At 43.7% G+C, this 22,769-nt stretch overlaps 3 protein-coding genes across 6 annotated transcripts in view; 2 read left to right on the forward strand and 1 right to left on the reverse strand.

Annotated features, from left to right (window-relative positions):
- Nucleotides 1-18,314, forward strand: part of LOC102503909 — a 49,496-nt gene extending 31,182 nt beyond the window's left edge. The window contains exon 5 of the mRNA XM_006182176.3: nt 17,926-18,314. Within this exon, the coding sequence (XP_006182238.2) occupies nt 17,926-18,254 (329 nt within the window). The 3' untranslated portion in view covers nt 18,255-18,314. The remainder of the gene's footprint in view (nt 1-17,925) is intronic.
- Nucleotides 3,696-11,661, forward strand: HFE (homeostatic iron regulator). Of its 4 annotated transcripts, XM_032463377.1 has the most exons (8): nt 3,696-3,984; nt 7,516-7,794; nt 8,037-8,336; nt 9,170-9,445; nt 9,578-9,688; nt 10,052-10,070; nt 10,408-10,499; nt 10,769-11,661. In XM_032463377.1, exons 1-8 carry the CDS (start codon nt 3,909-3,911, stop codon nt 10,807-10,809), a joined length of 1,194 nt encoding a protein of 397 aa, XP_032319268.1. In that variant the 5' UTR covers nt 3,696-3,908; the 3' UTR covers nt 10,810-11,661. The 4 variants fall into 4 exon arrangements, with proteins under 4 accessions (XP_032319268.1, XP_014412633.1, XP_032319269.1 ...); XM_014557147.2 differs by lacking the exon at nt 10,052-10,070; XM_032463378.1 differs by lacking the exon at nt 10,408-10,499 and having other exon boundaries at nt 3,697-3,984; nt 10,052-10,142.
- Nucleotides 18,315-20,181: 1,867 nt separating the features above from the next.
- On the reverse strand, nt 20,182-20,850 carry H1-6 (H1.6 linker histone, cluster member). The gene has a single exon (XM_006182229.2). It carries the CDS (start codon nt 20,848-20,850, stop codon nt 20,218-20,220), a length of 633 nt encoding a protein of 210 aa, XP_006182291.1. The 3' UTR covers nt 20,182-20,217.
- Between the last annotated feature and the right edge of the window lie 1,919 nt (nt 20,851-22,769).

The following is a 22,769-nucleotide window of genomic DNA, read 5'->3' on the forward strand; positions in this document are numbered from 1 at the left end:
ACAATTTTAAGAGGTCATTCATATAGAGTATGATTTGGTGAGCAGTAATTATTATCCCCATTTGACAGATGAGCAGTTTGAGGTTTGGAGAAGCTGGAGTAAGGTTATGTACAGTTAAACACCAGGAATAAGCAACCAGGTCTTCGGACTCACAGGTAGATAGATAAGATTTGCACTAAGAAATGGAATTGTCAAGAGAACCAGAAGCTGTGAAACTTCACATCTTTACCTACAACTCTTATTGGTCATAGGAGATCTCAGGCCTCAGCCTGCCTAAAATGCCAGAAGCATTTATCAACCTGACTTTAAACTTCACAAGTTTTTCTCTAGTTTTTTCACAGACCCTTCTAAGCATCTTTGTTCTAGGCACAAGGATATTAGAGTTCCAAAGCGGGAGGTGAACATAATACCCATCAGAAGAAAGGTGACCACTGCATCTACAAAAACACGGACAACTTTGCAACAAGTTGTTATCATGTATGTGATCTCTATGGAAACCCACACCCTTTCTTCAGTTCTTACTATAAAACCCCCTTCTTCTTTTCCCCGCAGGCTCACTGTCTCGGAGATATCAGCTCACTGTAATTTTCTTTGCCTGGCAAAGAAATAAAGCTGTCTTTTCTACTTCATCCAAAACTCTGCCCTCAAGTCTCAATTCAGTAAGTGGGGTACAGAGGCCGAGTTTCAGCAACCAGTTTAGCATGGTTCCTAGCAAGTAGAGTTTACTCTTACCACCATTACATCTCATGATTTTTTTAACTTAAAGAAACCAACTTGCAGTTAAGTATGCTAAATGAACACGTCGGTTTTGCTCCTTCTCTAAACCCCATCCAGTGACAGTAAAGAGTTTCACAAAGAAGGCAGAAACCCTCAAAGATGAAGAGAATGTGAGAAGGAACAACAACCCAATAGAGGTGTAAACAGAATTTTAGAAACTGGACAGCAGATGGGTGAATGCTAAACATCTCATCAGACTAGAGAAAGCTGTATCCACCACCTTTAGGGGAAAAAACCCATAAGAAACAAATAAATTCCCTGCCAGACAACCCTAGACAGATTTAGGTCTTTGAGACATCAAGTACCTCTGAGGTCAAGGTTAGGAGCAGGATTGAAAACAGGCAGATTTGGCGGGGTGGGTACAGTTCAGTGGTAGAGCATATGCTTAGCGTGTATGAGGTCCTGAGCTCAATCCCCAGTATCTCCATTAAAAAAATAAATAAATAAAATAAGAAAGTTAAAAAATTATTAAAAAAAAAAAAAAAAAAGAAAACAGGCAGATTTGTTAGAAATCTGTGAAAGAAGAATTTTGATGCCCAGATTATCTCCGTACATTAACAGCCAGGTGGTTGCTCGAGCCCAGCCCAGCTGAAGGACAGACTTTTCCTTTGGTGACATTGAATCAGAGGGACCCTGGACTCAGAGGCCTCTGGCATTGCTGAAGATGAAAGTGCAGTACAAAACAGAAAATAGGGCTTTAAAGAAAATCTGTGTACATAAAATGAAATCCTCCCAGCCCCTTTCCCTGTTTGTCTCCCAAAACGGAGTGATCAGCAATGAACTATCCAGTTGCTTCTGTTATAACATGGTATAAACATTCCTGAAAAAACCCATATTCCTTAAAAAAAAAAAAAAAGCCCCAGAATTGACAGGGTTGATGGAAAAACAGGATTGGACAGACAACGCAAAGCAGATAAGCACAAGAGAGAAGTAACTGCTTTCCTCAGAGATACCCAGAGTAGGTTTTTATGTAACTTACAACATTGCATTGATGTTCAGTTGAGTGAATTAATAAATAATCATGAGATGGATACTGAGATCATTTCTAAGTGAGAACATTGAAACATCTTCTAAGCCTAACTTTCAGTTCATATGCTTTTGCTTCTTATTTTTATATGTTTTAGAGAGACTGTATATTTGGGTCTATAAATGAGCATATTTACTTTGGCTATTTTGAGTAGACCTAAACAAATAACCTAGCATTGATATCATCAGAATCCCAGGAGACGAGAAAGAACTAGCTGAAAGAGTATTTGAAGAAATAATGTCTCAGATTTTCAAAATGTAGTCAAGGAAATAAAGTGAATAAACCTCAAATAAAATATAACCAAAGAAACTCATGCCAAACACTTCATAATTAAAATTCTAGAAAGACAATTTTGTTTGTCTAAAGACAAACAAACAAACAAAAATCTTGAAAGCAGCCAGAAAGAAACTATCACTGTCCACTATTCACTATCACCTGAGTGGAAATATCAACTCAGGTGACAGTGAATTCCTCATCTGAATAAATGGAGACCAGAAGGAATTGACACCCATTTTTTAGGTGTGAAAGAAAATAACTGTCAACCCAAAATTCTGTATCTTTTAGGTATTTTAGGTATCCCTTAGATACTGAAGGTATCCTTTATCATATCTTTTAATATCTGGTAAACATGTTTCCCTGAGTTCTAGAAGGCACTCTAGCAAATTAATTGAACTCAGGGAGTCAAACCTCCCATCTATAGCCAATCTGTCAGAAGCATAAGTGATAAACTGGGCTTGTGACTGACATCTAAAATGGGAGTGGGGAGGAGGCCAGTCTTGCGGGACTGAGCGCTTAACCTGTCTCCAGGCAGATAGTGTCATAATTGAGTTAAATGCTAGGACACTCAGCTGTGTCAGAGATTTGCTTGTTGTTGTGGGGGAAAATCTCCACACTTTTGGTTACTGAAAGTGTCAGAAGTAAAGTGTTTTGTATGAGTCGTAAGGGAGACTCGCAGAAATTAAAAAAAATTTATATACAGTATGGAAGAACTGAGTTTTTCCTTGCATAGGAAGGAAAAAGCTGAGTTTTTCCTTTACACACACGGAACAGAATGAAGTTGGACCTCTATCTCACACTATACCTAAAAATCGACTCAAAATGGAGAAAAGACATAAACGTAAGAACTAAAATTATAAACTGTTAGAAGAAAATATAGGTGTAAATCGTTGCAACCTTGGATTTGTCAGTGGTCTCTTCGATGTGACACCAAAAAGCAACAAAGCAACATTTTCCCCATCCTGTTTCATAACCCCATACAGTTAAAGGGCCTTACTTTCCAAGTTAGACTTTTTTCTTAGGTGGCCAAAATTTGCTAACCTGCTTAAAAGGGTATTAGTTATTCGATTTATTAGGCATTTAAAGGTATTAGGAAAATCAGATTTTAATAACGTTTTGAAATGGATAAGGCAATAGTTCTGAAACTTTATACTGTGTGTTGGGGTGGTGGGGGGGAGGTGCTTGAAATCCCAGTGCCCTGGTGGCACCCCACAGCAGTTAAATCTGAGTGTCTGGGGGCTATAGCCCAGGGCATCAATAGGTTTTCTGATTCTCCAAGTGATTCCAATGTGCAGTAAAGTTTGTGAAATGCAATTTAATTATGTAAACTGTGAAAGATGTTTCCGTAGGTAGGACCTAATCTGTTAATCTTATGATGTAACTAATTCTGGTCAAAGAATATAACTTTTTATGCAAAAATATTTCTAGATTAAACAACAAGATTGGCGAATTGAACTTAAAGTCTTTGAAAAGGCATACCTAAATTTTCAAGTTACTCAATATTGAAATCTTAAATATTTCGATCAGAAAATCATTCAGTATGCTTACTTCAATCAGCAACATCCTCTGGATTTAAAAACCAGAGACAGCTGGGTAACCGAGTGTTTCACAAGCAGGTACTCTGGGCTGCAGGAAAGAGAGTTCAAGTGCAGGAAACCCATTTCTTTTCACCAGTGGCCCCGGAAAAGGATCTCACTGGCCAGGAAGTTTGATCTGGGATCCCCGCAGCCTCGGCAATGGCTCCAGGGTGACTTCTTGGGTCATTCCGGTTTCCCTGCCCTACCCAAGCGGCTGAAACGCTCCAGTACGCGCGGTCCGAGCCGGGGAAATGGGCCCGCGAGCCCGGCCGGCGCTTCTCCTACTGATCCTCCTGCGGACAGTGGACACGCAGGGGCGACCGCGGCGTGAGTCCGGGGGATGCGGGCCGGATTCGGGTGCGGCGGGGGAGGAAAAATCGAAAGTAGCTTTTCTTAGCGCTTGGGAGTTTGCTAAGATATTGACGACTGCTCAGTCCCGTGTGCAGTCCCCTGCCCTAGCTTTCCCCGGAGGGGACGCGGGCCACTGGTGCAGACGGGGTTATGGGGCCTCTAGTCCCAAGACCTTGACCCCCGCCCCCTGCTCGCCCGCCCGCTGTCTCTGTCTTAAGAAGTGGCACAGGAACCACCCCCTCCCTCCTCTGACCATGACGCTTTTAGATGTAAATCTTAGTTTCTCACTGAGGAGGAGCTACACCTAGGGGTCCTCGGACTCGGATCTCGGCTTTCTGGTTCCTATGGTCGGCTGTATTGATTTTCACCCCTCGACCATCCCCAAACAGGAAGTTCTTCTCACCAAGGGCGACCTTGGCCGCAGCGCCCCCTTGGTGTTTCCACAGCAGGGCGCCCCCCAGCGTTGGGAGACTTGGCTGAGCAAAAGCACAGACCCAAGTGGGGTTTCCACTTCAGAACCCCTGGCGCTGGGAAGTGGGGGTGTGTAGGAGTGGGTGTGGGATCTGAGTTCTACCCCGACCGCACCCCTTCTGTTAAGACCTGGGGTGGAGGCCGCTGGGGGTGGGAGGCTCTTGACAGAGGTCGGCCCCAGGCCTTACTGACTTAGCGATTGTTCTTTTGCCTGGAAAAAATAACATATCCGTTATTTTTGACCTTTTGAACTGCACCTAACTAGTCTCCTTTTCAGCCTGAAGTTGTTGGTTTGCAATGTTAATAGTATTGTATAATTAACCGGCCTTTACTAAAAGATGCCAAAGTGATGATAATGAACACTTAAGTAGTGACCTCAGTTTTAAATCACCTTCATATCTCTGATCTTGTTTGATTCTAACATGCATTTAGGAGGTAGGGGCTGTTAATACGTTGATTTTACTAGTGGTTAACGACCTCAGGTTAAATCCTTTCTCCCGGTTAGAAAGAATTTGGGCAATCTGGTTTTCTGACGTTAAATGAGGTACCGCTGGTTCTAATCTCAGCTGACAGTGAGTTTGCCGCACTGTTGTCTGGCGCTTTCACTTAGAGGGTAGGTGGGATGTGTATCCACACTTTATACATGACAAGGATGAGGTCTGACCTGCTCACCAGTAACTTTGTTCCATGTTACTTTGGGCTGCAAGGCAGATCCCGTGTCTCCACTTCATAGCTGTGATCCTTAAAAGTCACACTGCTTTGGAGGTTGAATCCAAAATTTGATGATCAGAAATATTCACTGTTCACAAATATAGAAGGAGCTATGTGTTGAGCTGTTCTAGACCCAGGAGAGAGAGCGGGGAGCTGAGTCCTCAGATGTTTTGCATTTGAGTCGGAATGATGGTACAGAAACCAACAAAAGGATATAGAGCATCAGGTAGCAATGGGCGCCTGGAAGATGTGGGAAGCAGGGAGGTCAGGGTTGGCCACTCTATCTGGCTGATGTTCGAGCATAGACCCAAGGAAATAAGGGTGATGCTGAGTAGGAGTGGCGTTTCCCGGGACAGGCTGGGTGGACCCAGCAAGGATTTGCAACCTCAGCAATCCTGACATTTTTTTGTTGTGGGGACCGTCGTGTGCGTTGTAGGACATTTAGCAGCGTCCCTGTCCTTTACTCACTGGATGTTAGTACACTCCCCAGTTGTGCCAAACAAAAATGGCTCCAGATATTGCCATATGCCCCTAAAGAGATGAAATGCCCCGGTTAAGAATCCCTGGATTGAAGAAAGAGCAAGGGCCCTGGTGCAGCAGGAGCCCAGGGGCCGGGGGCCATGAACCGGTGATAGGCTCAGCCGAGGGGCCACAGGCCAGCCTCCTAGGGCCTCGCAGGCTGTAGTGTGGATTCTAGCCTGGGGCTGACCTGATCAGAGTAGCTGTTGAAAAGCTTGCTTTGGCTACTCTGTGGAAAGCAGGGTGAAGGAAGCAGCAATAAGAACAGAGCCAGCAGACAAGGAAACTGTAGCGTTAATCCAGGCACGAGATGATGCACTAGGCTGGGGGAGGGGAGCAGGGCTGGTGGTGAGAAATGGTTGCATTATGGATATACTTTGAAGGAAGTTGCTGAAGGATCTATGAAGGATCACGTGATAGAAAAAGAAAAGTTGGAGGTGACTCTTATTTTATTATACTTTATCTTATTTGTTTTATTTTATTTGCCTGAGCAATGGGGTGATAGGTGATGCCATTTCTAAGATGATAAAGGCCAAAGAAGGGCAGTTTGGGGAAAATCAAGAGCAGGGAGGTCAGGGCTCTTGTTAATTTGAGATTCCAATCAGTCATCCAGCTGGTGGTAGCCTATAGATAGTTGAATGTATGAGTCTAGGGTTCAAGGCCAGAAATAAAAACCTAGGAGTCAGCATTTATTCATTCAGCCAGTATGTATTAAGCACCTACTACATGTCAGATGCTGTTTTAGGCGTTGCCTATGTGGCACTGAAGTCCCTCATTCTACAACTGAGGGGAGGTGTAGGGAAACTCTCACTGGCCAAGAAGTGTGTCTTTTTGGGCTTTCTGGGGCTTTTTTCTACATTTGATTGGGAACTGTTTTGATGCTGAAAAGATGCCCTGACTTATTTATCAGCACATCTTCTAGCATTTAACAGCAAAGATACATAGGCAGACCTCAGAGATATTGCAGGTTAGATTTCAGACCGCTGAAATAAAGCGGATATCACAATAAAGTGATTCACACAAAGCTTTTGGTTTCCCAGTACATATAAAAGTTATGTTTACTATACCGTAGGCTATTAAGTGTGCAATAGTATTGTGTCTGAGAAAACAACGGACATACCTTAATTTAAAAATACTTTATTGCTAAAAAATGCTAACCATCACCTGAGCCTTCAGAGAGTCATAATCTTTTTACAATAGTAACACCAAAGATCACTAATCACAGATCACTGTAACAAATATAATAATAATGAATAAGTGTGAAATCTTGGGAGAATGGCCAAAATATGACAGAGACGCGAAGTGAGCAGATGCTGCTGAAAGACGGTACTGATAGACTTGCTAGATGCTGGTTTGCCACAAACTGTCAATCTGTTAAAAAAAAACACATTATCTGCGAGGCGCAATAAAACGAGGTCTACCTGTACACAGGGAAGGGTTTAGAGATGGAAGTAGTGGGGAAAAACCCCAAAAGCTCCTTCAACACATTCCCCTGGAGTTGGATCTAATTAGCTCTGAGCACCAACTCCTGAGCTCAGCTACCCTAGCTGGAGACACCTGGGGATTTTCTAGAGCCTGTTGGCTCCAGGGGAGACGGCTGTAATCCTGAAATCACGAGGTCTGGGGCAGAGGCTGAGGGCTGCAAGAGGGTGGCAGCCACCCATAGCAGAGGAAGGGGCACCAGGAGGGAGCAGACAGGACGGTCATGGGGAGGGAAGGCAGCGCTGTGCCTCACTTCTCACAAGGTGAGACCAGGCACAGCCAGCAGGATGGATTCAGAAGGTGTGTGGGATCTCTGCCTCCCAGTCCCCCTCTCCCCAGGGTCACACTCCCTGCGCTACCTCTTCATGGGTGCCTCAGAGCCAGACCTGGGGCTGCCCCTGTTTGAGGCCTTGGGCTTCGTGGACGACCAGCTCTTCGTGTCCTATGATCATGAGAGTCGCCGGGTGGAGCCTCGCACCCCGTGGGTCTGGGGTCAGGCCACCAGCCAGCTGTGGCTGCAGCTGAGCCAGAGCCTGAAAGGGTGGGATCACATGTTCATCGTCGACTTCTGGACCATCATGGACAACCACAATCACAGCAAGGGTACGTGCAGAGGGGGACCCACCGTCCTGGGGTGGTTGGAGCACTTCCCTGCCTCAGGGATTCATCTGTTTAAACTACCTTTTTAAAACTGAAGTATAGTCAGTTTTACAATGTTGTGTTAATTTCAAGGATGCATCTTGAGGTAGAGAACTGGGTGTGTGAGACCCTGGGAGGGCAGGGAAGAGGGAGGGAGTTTGCTCCCTGTGGTCATTCCATCCCTGGATCCTGCTCCTTGGTTTCAGTACCGAAGCTGGGGCTGTGGCCAGAGTCCCACACCCTGCAGGTGATCCTGGGCTGTGAGGTGCACGCAGACAACAGCACCAGAGGTTTCTGGAAGTACGGGTATGACGGGCAGGACCATCTTGAATTCTGCCCCGAGACGCTGGATTGGAGAGCGGCAGAGCCCCAGGCCTGGGCCACCAAGCTGGAGTGGGAAGTGAACAAGATTCGGTCCAAGCAGAACCGGGCCTACCTGGAGAGGGACTGCCCCGAGCAGCTGCGGCGGTTGCTGGAGCTGGGGAGAGGGGTTCTGGGTCAGCAAGGTATGGTGGGACAGATCTGGGGACGGTGCAGGGCACGGGATCCCCTGCTGGGCTTTCAGAGATGACCAAGGTGACTCTCTGAGAAGGAACTGAACTGAGGTCTGAGTTTTCCACCCTGAGGTCTGTGGACCTGAGGTCTCCACCTTAACAACCGAGATGTATTACACAGCCATCAGTCATGGTTTTAATTTGTTTTCCCACGCACATAGCTAAAGAAGAAGTAATTGTGATTTTTCTTTTGCTTTAATCAAAAATCCTACGTATGCTTATAACTTTTAGGAATTCAGAGATGTCAATTAGCACATGAATACCAAAGCAAGAAACTGCTAAGTGAGGCAACCAATCAGAATAGCAGAATCTTTTGGAAATGAAAGGTAACTTTCACAGAACAGGTTAAAGGAGAAAGGTGACTGTCACAGAACAGGGCAGTAGTCACTGAAGGCTGGCTACCTTACAAGGCCCCTTCTACAAGAATCCTTATTCGGTCAAACCAAGCGAAATTAGCGATAGTACGTACTCAATCATTTTTGATCCTCATAAGGGGTAATTTCATCTGACTCATCTGAATATATTAACAAGGAACAGAAGACGGGGACCCCAGGTGTACATATTTACATATGGAACAGAACAAGCCAGCATGACTCTGACTGTTCTCCATATGACACCACATAGGAACCCAATGTTGGAACATCTTTAGGACACAGAATGGTGTCTCTTCTGCAGCTTGCTTTCTCTTCTTCCTCCAACCCATAGAGAAAGGGAAGTGAAAGTTCTGGTCTTCCTGACACGGGCAGGAAGATCCCCTCTCCAGATCCTTCCCCCTTCCCGTCCAGCACCTCCTTTGGTGAAAGTGTCTCATCACGTGACCTCGGCAGTGACCACTCTACGGTGTCAGGCTCTGAACTTCTACCCCCAGCACATCACCATGAGGTGGTTGAAGGACAGGCAGCCACTGGATGCCAAGGACGCGGAGCCTGAGAATGTGCTGCCCAACGGGGATGGGACCTACCAGGGCTGGGTGGCTTTGGCTGTGCTCCCTGGGGAAGAACAGAGATACACCTGCCAGGTGGAGCACCCAGGCCTGGAGCAGCCCCTCACTGCCTCCTGGGGTATGGATGAGAACCAGAGGCGGGGAAAACCTGGCATGGGTGGGATGGGAGTGGTCAACATTGCAGTGAGGGGAGGGTCTGCTCTGAGCTGGGACAGCAGTCACCAGCTGTCACTTACTTTTGATCTTTTAGAGCCCTCGCTGTCTGGCACCCTGGTCATTGGAATCATCAGCGGGATCGCTGTGTGTGTCATCATCTTTACTGGAATTTCGTTCAGAGTCTTAAAGAGAAGGCAGTCTTCGAGTGAGTAAGAAAAAGGAACAGGCCTCTGAGGACCTCTGCCCCCAAAACCCACAAATTCTCCCGCAGAAAGTGGGGTGAGGATGGGGGTGCCAAGGAGGTTTGGCATCCATGAGAGGTCTTCTCTCTTTCTCTTTGAGGGGTGGAGCACATGCTTAGCATGTGCTTAGCATGCTTTGCAGGTACAATCCCCAGTACCTCCACTAAAAAAATACCGAATTTTTATTTGGGAGCCCTGGCACTTCCCTGGGAGCAGTAATGAATGGTTTCTCTTATAATGAAAGCTTGTAATTTAAAAAAACATTTTTTGAGTGACTGGTTTTTTGTTTGTTTGTTTGTTTGTTTGTTTGTTTGTTTTTGGCAAAGTGCTGTTTGAGGAATGCAGGTACTTTGAGGCTAAGTCACTGCTGCTATTCTCAGAACCCAAGTCTAGTAGGGAATGAAATCTGTAACACAGGTAAATGCAGTTAAAGAAGACCCCCAAAGGTCCTGAGGCTGACATGAAGCAAATGCTCTGGGGTGTCAAGGGAAGGGATGGCCACATTCATCTAGGGATCGAGACAGGCTTCTGGATCTTGAAGAAGGAGGATTTCTTTAGGTGATGTTGAGGTTGAGGAGAGGTCTACACACATGGAGCAACCACGCAAGTGGGAGAGTGTGAGGCACACTGGGTGGTGAAAAATGATTATCAAGACTCACCCCTGACTTCGCATACTTGTCAGTCTGCATTTCTCCTCTCGGAAGATCCATGGTGTTGGGGGAACAGGGGCAGACAGAAGCCAGCTCCTGCAGAGCCCTGGAGGCCTTTGGGATGGTACGTTGAGGTGAGGGAGGGTCAAGGCAGGGACCTAAATAAGCAAGCAGGGACCCAGTCTCCGAGGTCTGGAGAGTGGGTGTTAGGAGGTGAGATGGGAGGCAAGGAGACCAGTTAGAAAGCAATTCAGCTATTCCAGGGAGAGAATGGTGCCTGAAACCCAGGAGTTCCTTGGGAAAGGAGTGGTCAGAGTTGAGGTGGTGGTGGGGGAAGGGATGGGGAGGTGGTCTTAGGTCTGTGATGCCTCTTTCCTGGATGTATCTTTACAGGAGGAGCCTCGGGGGACTACGTCTTGGCTGAACGTGAATGAAGTGCAGCTTGCAGACCCCAAGTGGGGTGGAGACATGATTTGAGATTCAAAGTGAGGGTGCGCTGGTGGCAGTCTTCATGTTTCAGGACATGTTTCAGGACTTGTTTCAGGACAGTTGGACCTAAGAAATAGGAACTGTCTCAGGAATTCTGCTCTTAACCTTTCCTGGTTCACGCTCAAAACGTTCCCCCCATTTAGGTGTCTGAGTTCCCGTGTGCTAACAAGCCCCAGCTGTGAACTCTCCCCCAGAACTGGCTGTTGGGAATCCCAAGCTGCATCTAGAACCTGCCCTTACTTCCTGCATCACAGACTCCGTACAGCTCCCTCATCTCATCTCATCTCTTAAATGTGGGGGACTCCTGATTCCTTTGAATGTCTGAGAAAAGCTTGGAACCTTGTCTTCAGGACACGCACCCTAACACCTCTACCAGAATTTGGCACACACACCCAGGCATTTCCTGAACCCACTCACGTTTCCTTTTAATCCTTTCTCGGTCATACAAGAACTCATCTGTCACCAAGCCCTGTGGTCTCTTCCATCCGAGGGAGATCTGGGCCATGGTACAGCTGTGCAGGCTGGGCACTGCACAACCTGAGAAGACCCCTTTCCCAGGAGAGGTATTGTGGATGTTTGCGTATATGATGATAGTTTTCTAGAAAACAGATGGGAAGTGCCTTGAGGAGGGATGTCTTTTTCTAATTTGCACAAAGGTGCCTGTAAGTTTCCTTAGATTAATGATCCCTGCTTTTACAGTGCCTCTCCTGTATACTGGACTTGAAGTAGCACGGTCTGTGGTCTCTCTTTGTTCTGATCATGAAAATGATAATAAAGCTGATGATGATCATGATAAAGTGGCTGACATTTATTTACAAAAGCACTTCCTTGATGTCAGACTTAATTCTGAGCTCCTACTTACATGCATTATCTCATGTAATCCTCACAATAATTCTTTGGTGTAAGTAGTATTATCCTTTTTTTTTTTTTTTTTTTTTTTGTAAGATGAAGAAAGTACAGAGTATCTCACAGCTTTGCTAGGGACAGAGACAGGTTTCAAACTCAGTCAGAAGGTTCAGGTGGCGGAGTAAATGCAGAAGGAAGGAGCTGGCTGTGGAAATGGCTCATCTCCTGTCTCATTGTCTGTATCTCAGTGAGTTTGACCCAAATGAAGGGAAAACAGTAGTCAATGATCTCAGCCACATTTCCTTTCAAAGTCCCTGAGGGAAGAACCCTTGAATGTGACTCCTTACTCCTCTGTTGCTGTGGCCAGTCAGCACTGTCTGACATCACTCGTAGGTCCCCAGGCTGGGGCTGTGATTGGGGATGTCAGTTAATGACTGTTGGACCTCACAGCGTCTTCCTTCAACCAGTGCTTCCGGGGTCAGAACCCTGGTGGCATTTCCCTCCATGAACTGGAGCAACCTCTCTCATATTAAGGATGGAAAAACAGAAGCCACCAAGTGGCCAAAAGTGTATCCCGGCACCTTCCTGGGGTCCTTGGGAGTCTGGTTCTCATTCCAATAATAATAATAATCTAATCAGGACACTCAGGAATTCGTAGATTCTGGGAAATTCATCCAATCATGTTCAGGCGACTTGTGTTCACTTCATGCTGCTACGTATATTGGGTGGCATAATTGTGTACAAGGCTTCCTGTCTTGGAGGCCAAGTGCCTCAGACCTAATACAATTCAAAAGTATGTTTGGTAGATATTGAACTTGGGCAAAGAGACCACAGCTTATTTTTTTTAACTTTTCTTTTTTTCTGGTTATGAAAGTTAAGTGGATAAAAATACATATAATTTGTGCTTACTATAAAAAAATTGGATGTGAATTAAATGGAAACATTCCAATAGCCAGTGATTAAATGCTATTAACAATTTGTGTATTTCCTCTCAGTATTATTGCAATATATTAAAGTATACATAATTAATAAATATGTATGTTTTAATAAATGTATGGTTAATTGTGTTGTTTACCACATGATTTTCCTGATGTATTTGTCCATCTTATGTATCTATTTAATCGTCTTAATCATTACATCATTTCTTGGGAGTTATATTCCTTCTAATTTTATGTTTTGTCTTATGGAATATTTTCATTAAACTATGGTAGCTGAATTAATTGTTTTTCTTCACTCTCGAGACGTTATCATCTAAGTTGTAACACATTGGTCATTTTACCTCCAAACTATGGTGGAAGCACACTGATAGATTCTTTCTCTTTAAATATTCTATACTCAAAGCAGAATACCAAAAAGCTTCCTTGCTCATAATGAGCTTTCTATCTCATTAAGGATATGTTACAATTAGTTGGGCAACAGTTTGTTTTATATTGGTTTTATTTCAGACAGGCTGAAATTTCATAGAACACCCTACTCTTCACAGTAACACAGCTATTAACCGTTGGCAGCTGTGGCCTGTTAATTATTTTTATAACCGTAGTTATAAATCTACATTTTCTTTCAGTGTTTCTTAGCTCAATTTTTCTGACCTTGTTCATCAATTCTTAGGTCAACTCTGTTTGAAAAATCAGATACCTACCTAAAATGCCGTTATCTTATTTTGCCCCTGGGAAAACCACTTAGAAAGCGTAGTAGAAAGGAGAAGGGCGCCATCTGGTGGCTATAGTAAAAAAGTCACAGTGGTCATGTGACTAGAGAGAGTTGGGGGCCGGGCTTCTCCAGAGAGGAAACGAAATGCATGAGGGGTGGAGAGCTGGCAATCACTTTTGGAAGAAAGCCCCAGAAAATTTCAAGAAGCAAGGAAGAAACAATTCACCAGCTGTTTGAATTGCTGGAATCACAGGAAACTGGGAAAAGAACAGAAGGAAAACAAACAAACCTGGTGATCGATTGTTCAGACAACGAGCAGCAGTTAGTTAAAAAACCTATTGGGAGGTACAGGCAAAAATTCTTGTTATGTTATATGATTATAATATAGCCTTAGACTACTGTGTACTTGATGCATTCTTCATGTACACAAACACATTTAAAAACAAAAGACCTTCTCTAAAATGCTGGAAGGCTCTTACAACCTACACTCTAATTTAATAATGACTAATTTAAAAAATGCATGAATTTAGCCATTAAAGATTTTCAGATGTGTGGACAGGGGTTTGTAATTTTGTTTTTTTCAATAGACTCTGGATCATTAATTTTTTCTTCTTCCTTTTTGAATGAATGGTTAACATGTGGAATATTAGTACAGTATTAAATTATTTTGTGTGACAATTTTATTAAAAAGCCTGGGTTGCCTTAACATCCTGCCTGCATTTATTACTTGGCCTGGCATGCATGCTGGTATCTCATGTATTCCATTTCTGAGTAATTCTCTAAGGTGTTTATGCATGTGTATGAGAGATACACATGATGTGTTTTAAGCAATGCTTCTATAGCTTCTATTTCTTGGCTAGATGAATTTGCATTCTCCATAATGTCCTGTGGCATGAATATTTTCTAAAACTAATTTTTTCCAGCTAATAATTACTGAGTACTTACAAGATGCCAGGCCATGTCCTAAATATTAATTTAATTTATCTGAAGAATCCTGTGAGGTAGAAACTCTTGTTATTCTGTTACCCTTAGTTTGCTATATGGAAACCAAGGCACAGAGAGGTTAGTTAACTTGCTGAAGGTCACACAGCTAGAAAATGATTGTGTCAAGTTTTTTTTCCAGCTAGCCTGGCTCATAATTCCTCTCTCCGAGTCAAGAAAACACATGGTTGGCATTGTTGCCAACTTTGGGGGATACTCTTTTAAGTATTCATTAAGCTGCCTAGTGGCAACACCTCTGATGTTTCCTAAGTGTGGAAAGTACCTGTTTTAACATTTCAGAATTTACCCTATAATTTTTTCATAAATATTTTGAAACATTTGGAAATTTGTTTTTCCTGTTCACACACAAAATTCTAACTATCAAATGCACATTTCTGCTAATTCACTTTAGCATTTAGGGAGGAATTATGGGATGGGCAGCCTTGAAGCGCCTGTGAATCATTTTTGCACGAGATTTGGGTAGAAAGGATTGTTATTAAAAAAAAAAAAAGCAATTTCTGGCTTTTGATCCAAAAATTCTAAAAAAGAATTTTGCAATCTTCAGTACATTTTGTGAAGCGGGGAGAGTGAGGAACTGAGGATAGTACTAATATTTGTATAAACTTAGTGTAAGTCTTGTCAGTTAACCTGTCTCTGTGAGTTGATTAAATATCCTGGATTTTTTTTCTGTAAACAGAGTGACCACAATGGCATTTTCTTAAAACAGTCAATAACCAACTTGGATCCTGCCAAAAGAGCTTGACTATGTGTGCAAGAGAGCATCTGTTTTAAATATGGATGTAACAGTTAATGATCTTTCCTTTGTGTACATTTGGATTCACAGAGTCCGCATTAAAACAAATGCAAAATTTTTTTCTTCGTGCTTTGTGTGTTGTGTGATTAAGAAAGTATTCAACGGAATTTTGAAAATCGAATTTCATGACAAGCGTGTTTATAAAAATTTGGAAACAAATGTTTAAGAAAGGATAATGTTAGAAATTCTCTTATCCAAAGAACATTTTCTTTGGTAGGTCAAAATGTATTAAGAATGTTAATGGGAAAAAGCCCACACAAGGACAGCAAGCCCAGAAAGTGCAAGTGACAAAAACCTGGAGTAAAAGAGTTTACACTAAAGAGAAGAAGCAAGAACATTTTCCTAGAAGAGTGAAGAGAGGAAGTGAGGAAACTAGGGAGAGACATAGTATATGTTACGGAACTAAAAACATGCCAGTAGGAATGACAGTTTAATTCAGGAAAAATGAGTAAGAAAATGGGTCATACCAAAGTAAAGACTAAGAGGCTGAAAAAGAGAAATGCGTTGAAGACTTAGATGCGAAGGAGATAAATCAGTCAGGGACTAGAGGAGCTGTCTGCCCCAGACCAGGAGTGGTGTCCCCAAGTGCCTGGGGGTAACTACTGTGATGTTACAGGACCCAGGCAGGCTAAGTTGGATGAAATATACTTATGCAATTCCTCAACTATATTATAGCTCAAAAGTATTTCTGCCCTGGGATTTCTTTGAACTAAAGTACAACTATACCCTGAAAAGTGTTGCTGTATGCTGGTAGTTCTCAACCCTGGCCGAGTATCAGAACTCTTTGTTATATATATATATATATATTCCATAAAATGAATATACATCTATCATTCCTCAACTCTGATATTCAGATTGAATTAGTCTATGGAGGTTGGTTCTGGGCATTTTATATTTTTATAAGACGTTTGGTTAACATCAGTTTTATTTGTTTGACTACTTCATGAGTCCAATTAGCCAAAACTTCTTTGCAGGGTTTTTAGCTGAAGGGGCCCAGATCACATGTTGAATGAATGGGATTTTGTGAGGGCAGGTTCACTCTGAGGATGAGAGGTGGGGGAAAAGGAAGAATAAGAAGCCATATCTGTCTCAGAATAACCCATCGTCCCTCAAGCCACATGACCCAGGAAAACCTGAACTCTTCCCAGAGAGGAAGGATCCCACTTTAATGTCTATGTGTGAACACCTTTTGAATATTTCTGTCCTGCCATTCATGATTTTGGAGTCAATATCATTGGGAAAATTATAGAGAAGAAGAAATTAGAAGGGAATAAGAAAGGAACAATATTGTACATACTCTATTTTTTATTTATTTCGGTGAATTAAAAAGTAATAAGAGATTTCAGTTTTGCCTACGACCGCAGACCTTCTGCTTTTCCTCTGTAATGTTTGATGTTTCTTCCTAGCTAAGTCTCCCTTTATAATGTGGGCGATTGTGCTGGGAGAAGGTAGTGAAATTCAGGAGCTAAAAACTCTCATTTTAGGGCAGAAAAGCAAAATTATTTAATTATTTCAAAAGTGATATAAACCCTATGCCATCAGAGCTTTCCTGCCCTCCTGGGTCTTTTCTCTCCATCCCCGGGTCTTGTCTCCCTTTTCATCTAAGTCTGAGGTGGTCTCTCTCAGGCTATAATCTTATTATAAATCTCCACAGTGGGCATTTATTAATTAATTTAGATAGGGGAAGGTGTATCTTTTTTTTTCTTTTCTTTTTCTTTTGACTCTTACTGTGGAAATGTCCAAAAGCTGCAGTAGGAAGTTAAGGAGAAACTTTCTGATGTGAAAAGTCTTTCTCTTCAGACCACTCTCAGATACAATTCTGCACTAACAAGAAAGAAAGACAGACAGAAAGAAAAAGGGGTCGCTGTAGGGAGGATTAGCCATGTTCAAAACACCACTAATCTCATTAAAGTACTCCCAGGGGGAGGCCCCTGTAGGCTTTGTAATGACCTAAATCAAGTATTAGCCCTTCCCTAAAATTAACCCCACGTTCTACAAAACGCACGTTCTTGTCTCTAAAACTGGAGAAGGCTGAAAAAGGATTAATAAAGGAAGGAAGGGAGCTTGTTAGGAATTGCAGGACCATCAGACAGGCCAGCAGGCCAAGGGGCAACTGATTATCGATGTTTCGTTTTCTCTTTCGTGGCTGTCTCACAGACTTAGTCAGAAAAGGGATTCACGCAGTTCATGTTTGAATGGAGAAAGAGAAGAAAAGGAAGAAGTTTCCATTTGCAATTGTCTGTCTATCATTTTATTTTTCAAAACACCGGACTTTTAGGGCCACAGCTTCTTCATGGCCTGATTTATAATCTGTCCGGTCAAAATTCATCCTTTAAAATAGAAAGAGCAAAAGAACTGAGAGGGAAATTCCCTTGAGGTAAAAAGTCATCTTCCTTTATATGTTATTTCTACACTCCCCAAGGAACCATTATCTAATTTATTAGCTACCACGTTACCAAAAAGAAATGAGTGGAGCTCTTTGCTCAGCGTTTTTAGCTGATTGGGATACCTTCACCTTGCAAACGCGCGCAGGAAAAAAAAAGTGCGCGATAAAAGAGAAACTAAAGCTTTTCGGCGTATTGAAAGCCGCCTTCCTTTCCGGCTCGCCCAGCGAAGAGCGAGGTTTCCCGACCAATCAAAACATTGAAATGTTAATCATCTCTTCCTTGCTCCACCCTTCGATGACCTAATTTGTAAAACCAACCGAACGTCTTGTTTTCAAACAGGTCCGCAAAAATAGTATTTAAAAAGCATTGTGGAGGCTGAGCAGTTATTGCGATAGCAACCATGTCAGGTCGTGGTAAGGGGGGAAAAGGACTAGGGAAAGGGGGCGCTAAGCGCCACCGGAAGGTTTTGCGCGACAACATTCAGGGCATCACCAAGCCCGCCATCCGGCGCCTGGCTCGGCGAGGTGGTGTGAAGCGCATCTCCGGCCTCATCTACGAGGAGACTCGCGGGGTGCTGAAGGTGTTCCTGGAGAACGTGATTCGGGACGCCGTCACCTACACCGAGCACGCCAAGCGCAAGACGGTTACGGCTATGGATGTAGTCTACGCGCTCAAGCGCCAGGGACGTACCCTGTACGGCTTTGGCGGTTGAGAGTATGAGATTCGGTATTCTTCAAACTTTGAAAACAAAGGCCCTTTTCAGGGCCGCCCACACAGTCATGAAAGAGCTGTTGTACCTTGCAGGGAAGCTTATCTGAATAGGTAAAAGTAAACAGTTTGTACAAAAGGCTGTTAGGAAAGAGCAGCATTTACTGACGCAATCAGGTAACTAATCACAGGGTATTACGCCTACAGTGTGAGAAACGGGTTTTTTCACAAAGAGAAACTAGGCTTCTGGGAAGTGTAGAAAAGGCGTGAACAATGGTTTGATTAGATAGACTCCCTGAGAGATGTATGAGTTTTGAGAAAAGTCCTTTAGACTGCTGGTGGCATCCCTAAGCACAAAAGCTCACACTATCAGCCCACACAATACACGGCTATGTAAATGAAGGCTGATGGGGGACGAGCTCTCATTCGACAATTCTCGGTGTGGTGAGACCACTGTTAAATTGCGGAGGGTGGCATTACAAGCAATGCCATGTTCCTATTGGCCAAAACTACCAGGGGGCTTCCTAGTGGCCCCCGGAACTGGAGGAAAAACCTTGATTGGTTAACGTTCTTTTTAACCCAGTGTACGCGGGCACTAAAGAGCGCAAGGAGCAAAGAGGCACAGGGTCACCGAACCGGTCCTATACAGGCTCTAATAGTGCTGGGGTCAGACTGGCTGGCTGCTGGGCGGGGTGAAGCTACACGTCCATCCTTTTCCTCTATGACACAGAGAAGGAGCTTAGTGCCTTGAAGGGCAAGTGAGGAGTTTCCTGCACTATTGCAACTCCAGTCTCAAAGGGAAACAATGGCTACCTTATCCAAGCAAAGCAGGGCTGTGGCTGATTCTATAAAAAAATTTAAACCACTGTGTTTAGTCGTTTTCCACGTAGGATACAATTTTTTCCCCTAAGGCCGTTATACAAGTGAATTCAGAAAAGCTATGTCCTAGTGAGTTGTCTGTAGAACATGTATTTGAGAGAATGCATTATGTAGTTTTTGCATTGTGCTTTGTTCAAAATTGCCCCAAACACTGATGCCAAAAATAACAGTATAAATTTATCATTTGCGAGGATCTTTAAGAATGCTAAATCACAAATTAAGTGAAAACTTTTAAAGTCAGAGTTATGCTTTAACTCAGACCCTGAGCATTTCCTAATACAAGCAGTTTTGTGATTTAGAAAGTTCACTTCAGAACGTAACAACGCTGCAGCCTCCCAACATTTTCATCAATGTTTTAGGGTTAGTATTTTCAGCCTGTGGAGCACGATCTGGACAAATCTATACACTACACAAATAAAAAAACAATCACAGTTGTATTAGACCAATCAGAATAATTATCAAACCAAAATTTCAATGTAACAATGCATGTGCTTAACATATAAACATCCAGTAGCTACTTCCAAAATAATGTGGATGAACAGTATTTCAATATTTTGCAAATGTTAAACCGAAAATACTTGATTTCTAAAGGCTAATACGTTACGAAAATTCAGTTAAAGACTAGACAGGTTAAAAAAATATTCCCACTAACCCAAACTGAAACACCATGATTCCTATAAATTAAGCCCCTATATAATTAAGGGGACACCTCGTTTAATACTTCAGATGGCACCGTAAGTATGTGTACTCGAGTATCATTTGTGACAAAACACATCAGGCAGCGCAGGGCATGGAGCTGATCCTTCTTTAAGTCTGAGTGTAAACAGATACGCTCTTCCAAAGACAGTATACAATCTAGCTTTCTCACACTGGACACCACCAGTGTCCCCTTGGACTCTGAACCGGGGTGTGGGTCTAAGGTTTGTGCTGAAAAGACGCCCTTTCACCTCAAACTTGCCTCCTGGCAACGCCACTGGCCGTAGCTCTCGTGAAAAGACACACAATTTGAGTTACACCCTTTTAAGAACCTTTTGGGTGGCTCTTAAAAGAGCCTTTGGGTTCTGTAAGTATTTGTTTTTTCCAAAGTCTTACTTCTTGGTTGCCCTCCTAGAACTTGATTTCTGCTGGGTCAACTTCGGATTCCCAGTTTTATTAAGATTCCCTGCCCTGGCCTTTGCTGGACTCTTCCGTTGTTGTTTGGCCTTCGCTCCTTTCGCTTTCCTGCCGCTCCGAGCCGCTTTCTGAGCCGTTGTTGCCCTAGGCTTTTTAGCGGTCTTGTTGCTCTTGGCACTCTTTGGAGACTTCACGTCTCTAGATAAGACCAGCTTCTTGGCCTTGGTAGAAGCAGGCTTTCTAACCTTGGTAGGCTCAGGAGCAGCCTTTCTACTGAGCTTGAAAGAGCCGGAGGCACCAGTACCCCTAGTCTGCACCAGGATCCCCTTAGTCACCAAACTCTTGAGACCCAACTTAATACGGCTGTTATTTTTCTCTACATCATAGCCCGCGGCTGCCAACGCCTTCTTCAGCGCGGCCAGGGACATGCCAGCTCTTTCCTGGGACATCGAAAGGGCCTCGATGATCAGCTTGGACACCGAAGGGTTTGTAGTCTTTTGACTCGCACCCGTCAAGGCAACCGGCTTCCTGCCTCGCTTCTTAACCGGAGGTTTTTCCATGGGAGCTAGAACCGGGTCGGCTGGAGCCACTGGTGCTGTCTCAGACATTTCACCACACTGAACCAAACGGTAGTGCTCCGCAGGGACCGTAAAATGCCGCCGGGCCACAGGGCTTTATATAGGGCAGGGCGCGCTGTGATTGGTGCATCGCTCAGGCACCGCCCCTGCCCCTTGGGGGAGGAGCACTTGTGTTTGTTTGACTCCCAAAAGTTGAGTCCCGCAAAAGTCCTCTTCACGGAAACGCGCAGATTCCACTGCTGAATAATCCACAGAGAAACAGATTTCACATGCCTTTCCCCCTTTTCATGAAAAATGACCCTGCATGCCAAAACTATTCAGAAAAGCCCTCAATTTGCAGCAAAATTCAAAGTGAAGAACGAAACTTCCTCTTTTCCTTGTAAATTTAAAAGTAGTTTTTAGCAAGAGACTTCCTTATCTCTTCTGAGTGGTCTTCCAAACGGTTGGCTTCCAATTGGTGGAGAAAAAAAATTATTCACGCCCTGATTTTTACTGAAAATTACTTGTGTATATGAGGGAAGTAACACAGATCTCTTTGATGTCTCATTGTGGAGTTAGAAGATTCTTTTAGAACAGTCTAAAAACTACCGGGTAGGACCTTATTTGGGCAAATACAATCTAATAAACCATGATCTACAGGCATGTGGGTTGCTTGTAACTAAAATCACTTAGTCCTTCGGATTGGTTGTAGACCCTCAAGCCTGGGGTAAGTAACATGGCTCTCATGCGCTAATTGCTCGGCCCCCTTGTGGCTGGCGTCTTAACTGAGTTTTGCTTCTGGCTTCATTAATTCATATCTTACCGCTATGCCCACACCATCCTCAAAAACATACATGTATTGTGAGACATAGTGACAAAGGCCAGCTGGTGGGGATTTTCTACCGTCAGGTGCTTGGGGGTGAGCCCTGTGGTACTGCCTGTGAGGGATGAGAGCAGTTCTTGCACGAGGCCAGGTTGAAGGGTTCAAGCTTGTTATTCTCACACAAAGCAGTTTTAACGGTGCCCAGAAGCCTCCCTTCTCTCAGGTGCTGTTCCCTCTGGGCTACTGGCAGATGAAGTCATCCTCCCTTTTAAAATAAGTCAAATCAAACATCTAATGGAAATGTACCCAAATAAATGCTCAGTCTGTTTCTTGCCTTGTTACAAAATGCATTTCTCCAAATCCTTTTCACAAGCAGGCAAAGGCCAACCTGATTTTGTGCTGTCCAGGTGTCCAAATCCAGTCCTGGGAAATAAATGCCGGGTTTGCTTGTTAAGGAATCCTCTTTACTACCTGTGGGCTGACACCTGAGTGGGGTGGGGAGATATGGGTTTCTGTGAAAATAGTTTACACATTTGTCTAATATGATGGCTCGTAATTATAAGCTGTGTTCGAAACATCTAATACGCAAGCCATCACTTCACTTTACAAATAGAATCTCTTCCTACATGATTTGTGTGAACTTGTAAGAGCATGGTCATGGTTTCACATTTAAGTAGGTTTTAAGAAAGCTCTGCCTGGAAGCAGATCCTGGTGGTAGTGAGAGGGGCAAAGGGGAGGCAGCTCTGCCTTCTTAGTGGGTGAGGGGCACAGTCTCCCACACAAACCATTGACCATCTCTGCTGACTTAAGTTATGACCTCTGATGTTCCAACAACTTAACAGACTCACTATGGCTTTAAACATAGTAGTCTTAACATTCCAATTGCCACATGTTGTTCTCAATGCTGTTGAAAAGGTACCAAATTTAAGGACTGTGCTGGAGGGAACCACAGCTCTCCCTTTCTGTGCCTACATTCACACCTGTCCTCACAAGCTCACGGCCAGAATGAGGGCAGTAATGGTGGTACTAGAAAAAGAGGGCCAAGTACTCGAAACACTTCAAAGGTAGAAACAACAGGGCTTTGATTTCTCCTCTTTTCTTCATGACTGGGTCTTCCTCCAAGAGTTTCAAATGTGCTTTCTAAAGC

The sequence above is a fragment of the Camelus ferus genome, chromosome 20 (genome assembly GCF_009834535.1).
Source record: "Camelus ferus isolate YT-003-E chromosome 20, BCGSAC_Cfer_1.0, whole genome shotgun sequence".
Classification (NCBI taxonomy): domain Eukaryota; kingdom Metazoa; phylum Chordata; class Mammalia; order Artiodactyla; family Camelidae; genus Camelus; species Camelus ferus.

Coding starts and splice junctions, on each gene's coding strand:
- H1-6 (XM_006182229.2), bottom strand. CDS start 20,850: ATGTCTGAGACAGCACCAGTGGCTCCAGCCGACCCGGTTCTAGCTCCC.
- HFE (XM_014557147.2), top strand. CDS start 3,909: ATGGGCCCGCGAGCCCGGCCGGCGCTTCTCCTACTGATCCTCCTGCGG. Junction 7,795..8,036: donor CAACCACAATCACAGCAAGG/GTACGTGCAGAG, acceptor CCTTGGTTTCAG/TACCGAAGCTGGGGCTGTGG. Junction 9,689..10,407: donor AAAGAGAAGGCAGTCTTCGA/GTGAGTAAGAAA, acceptor CATACTTGTCAG/TCTGCATTTCTCCTCTCGGA.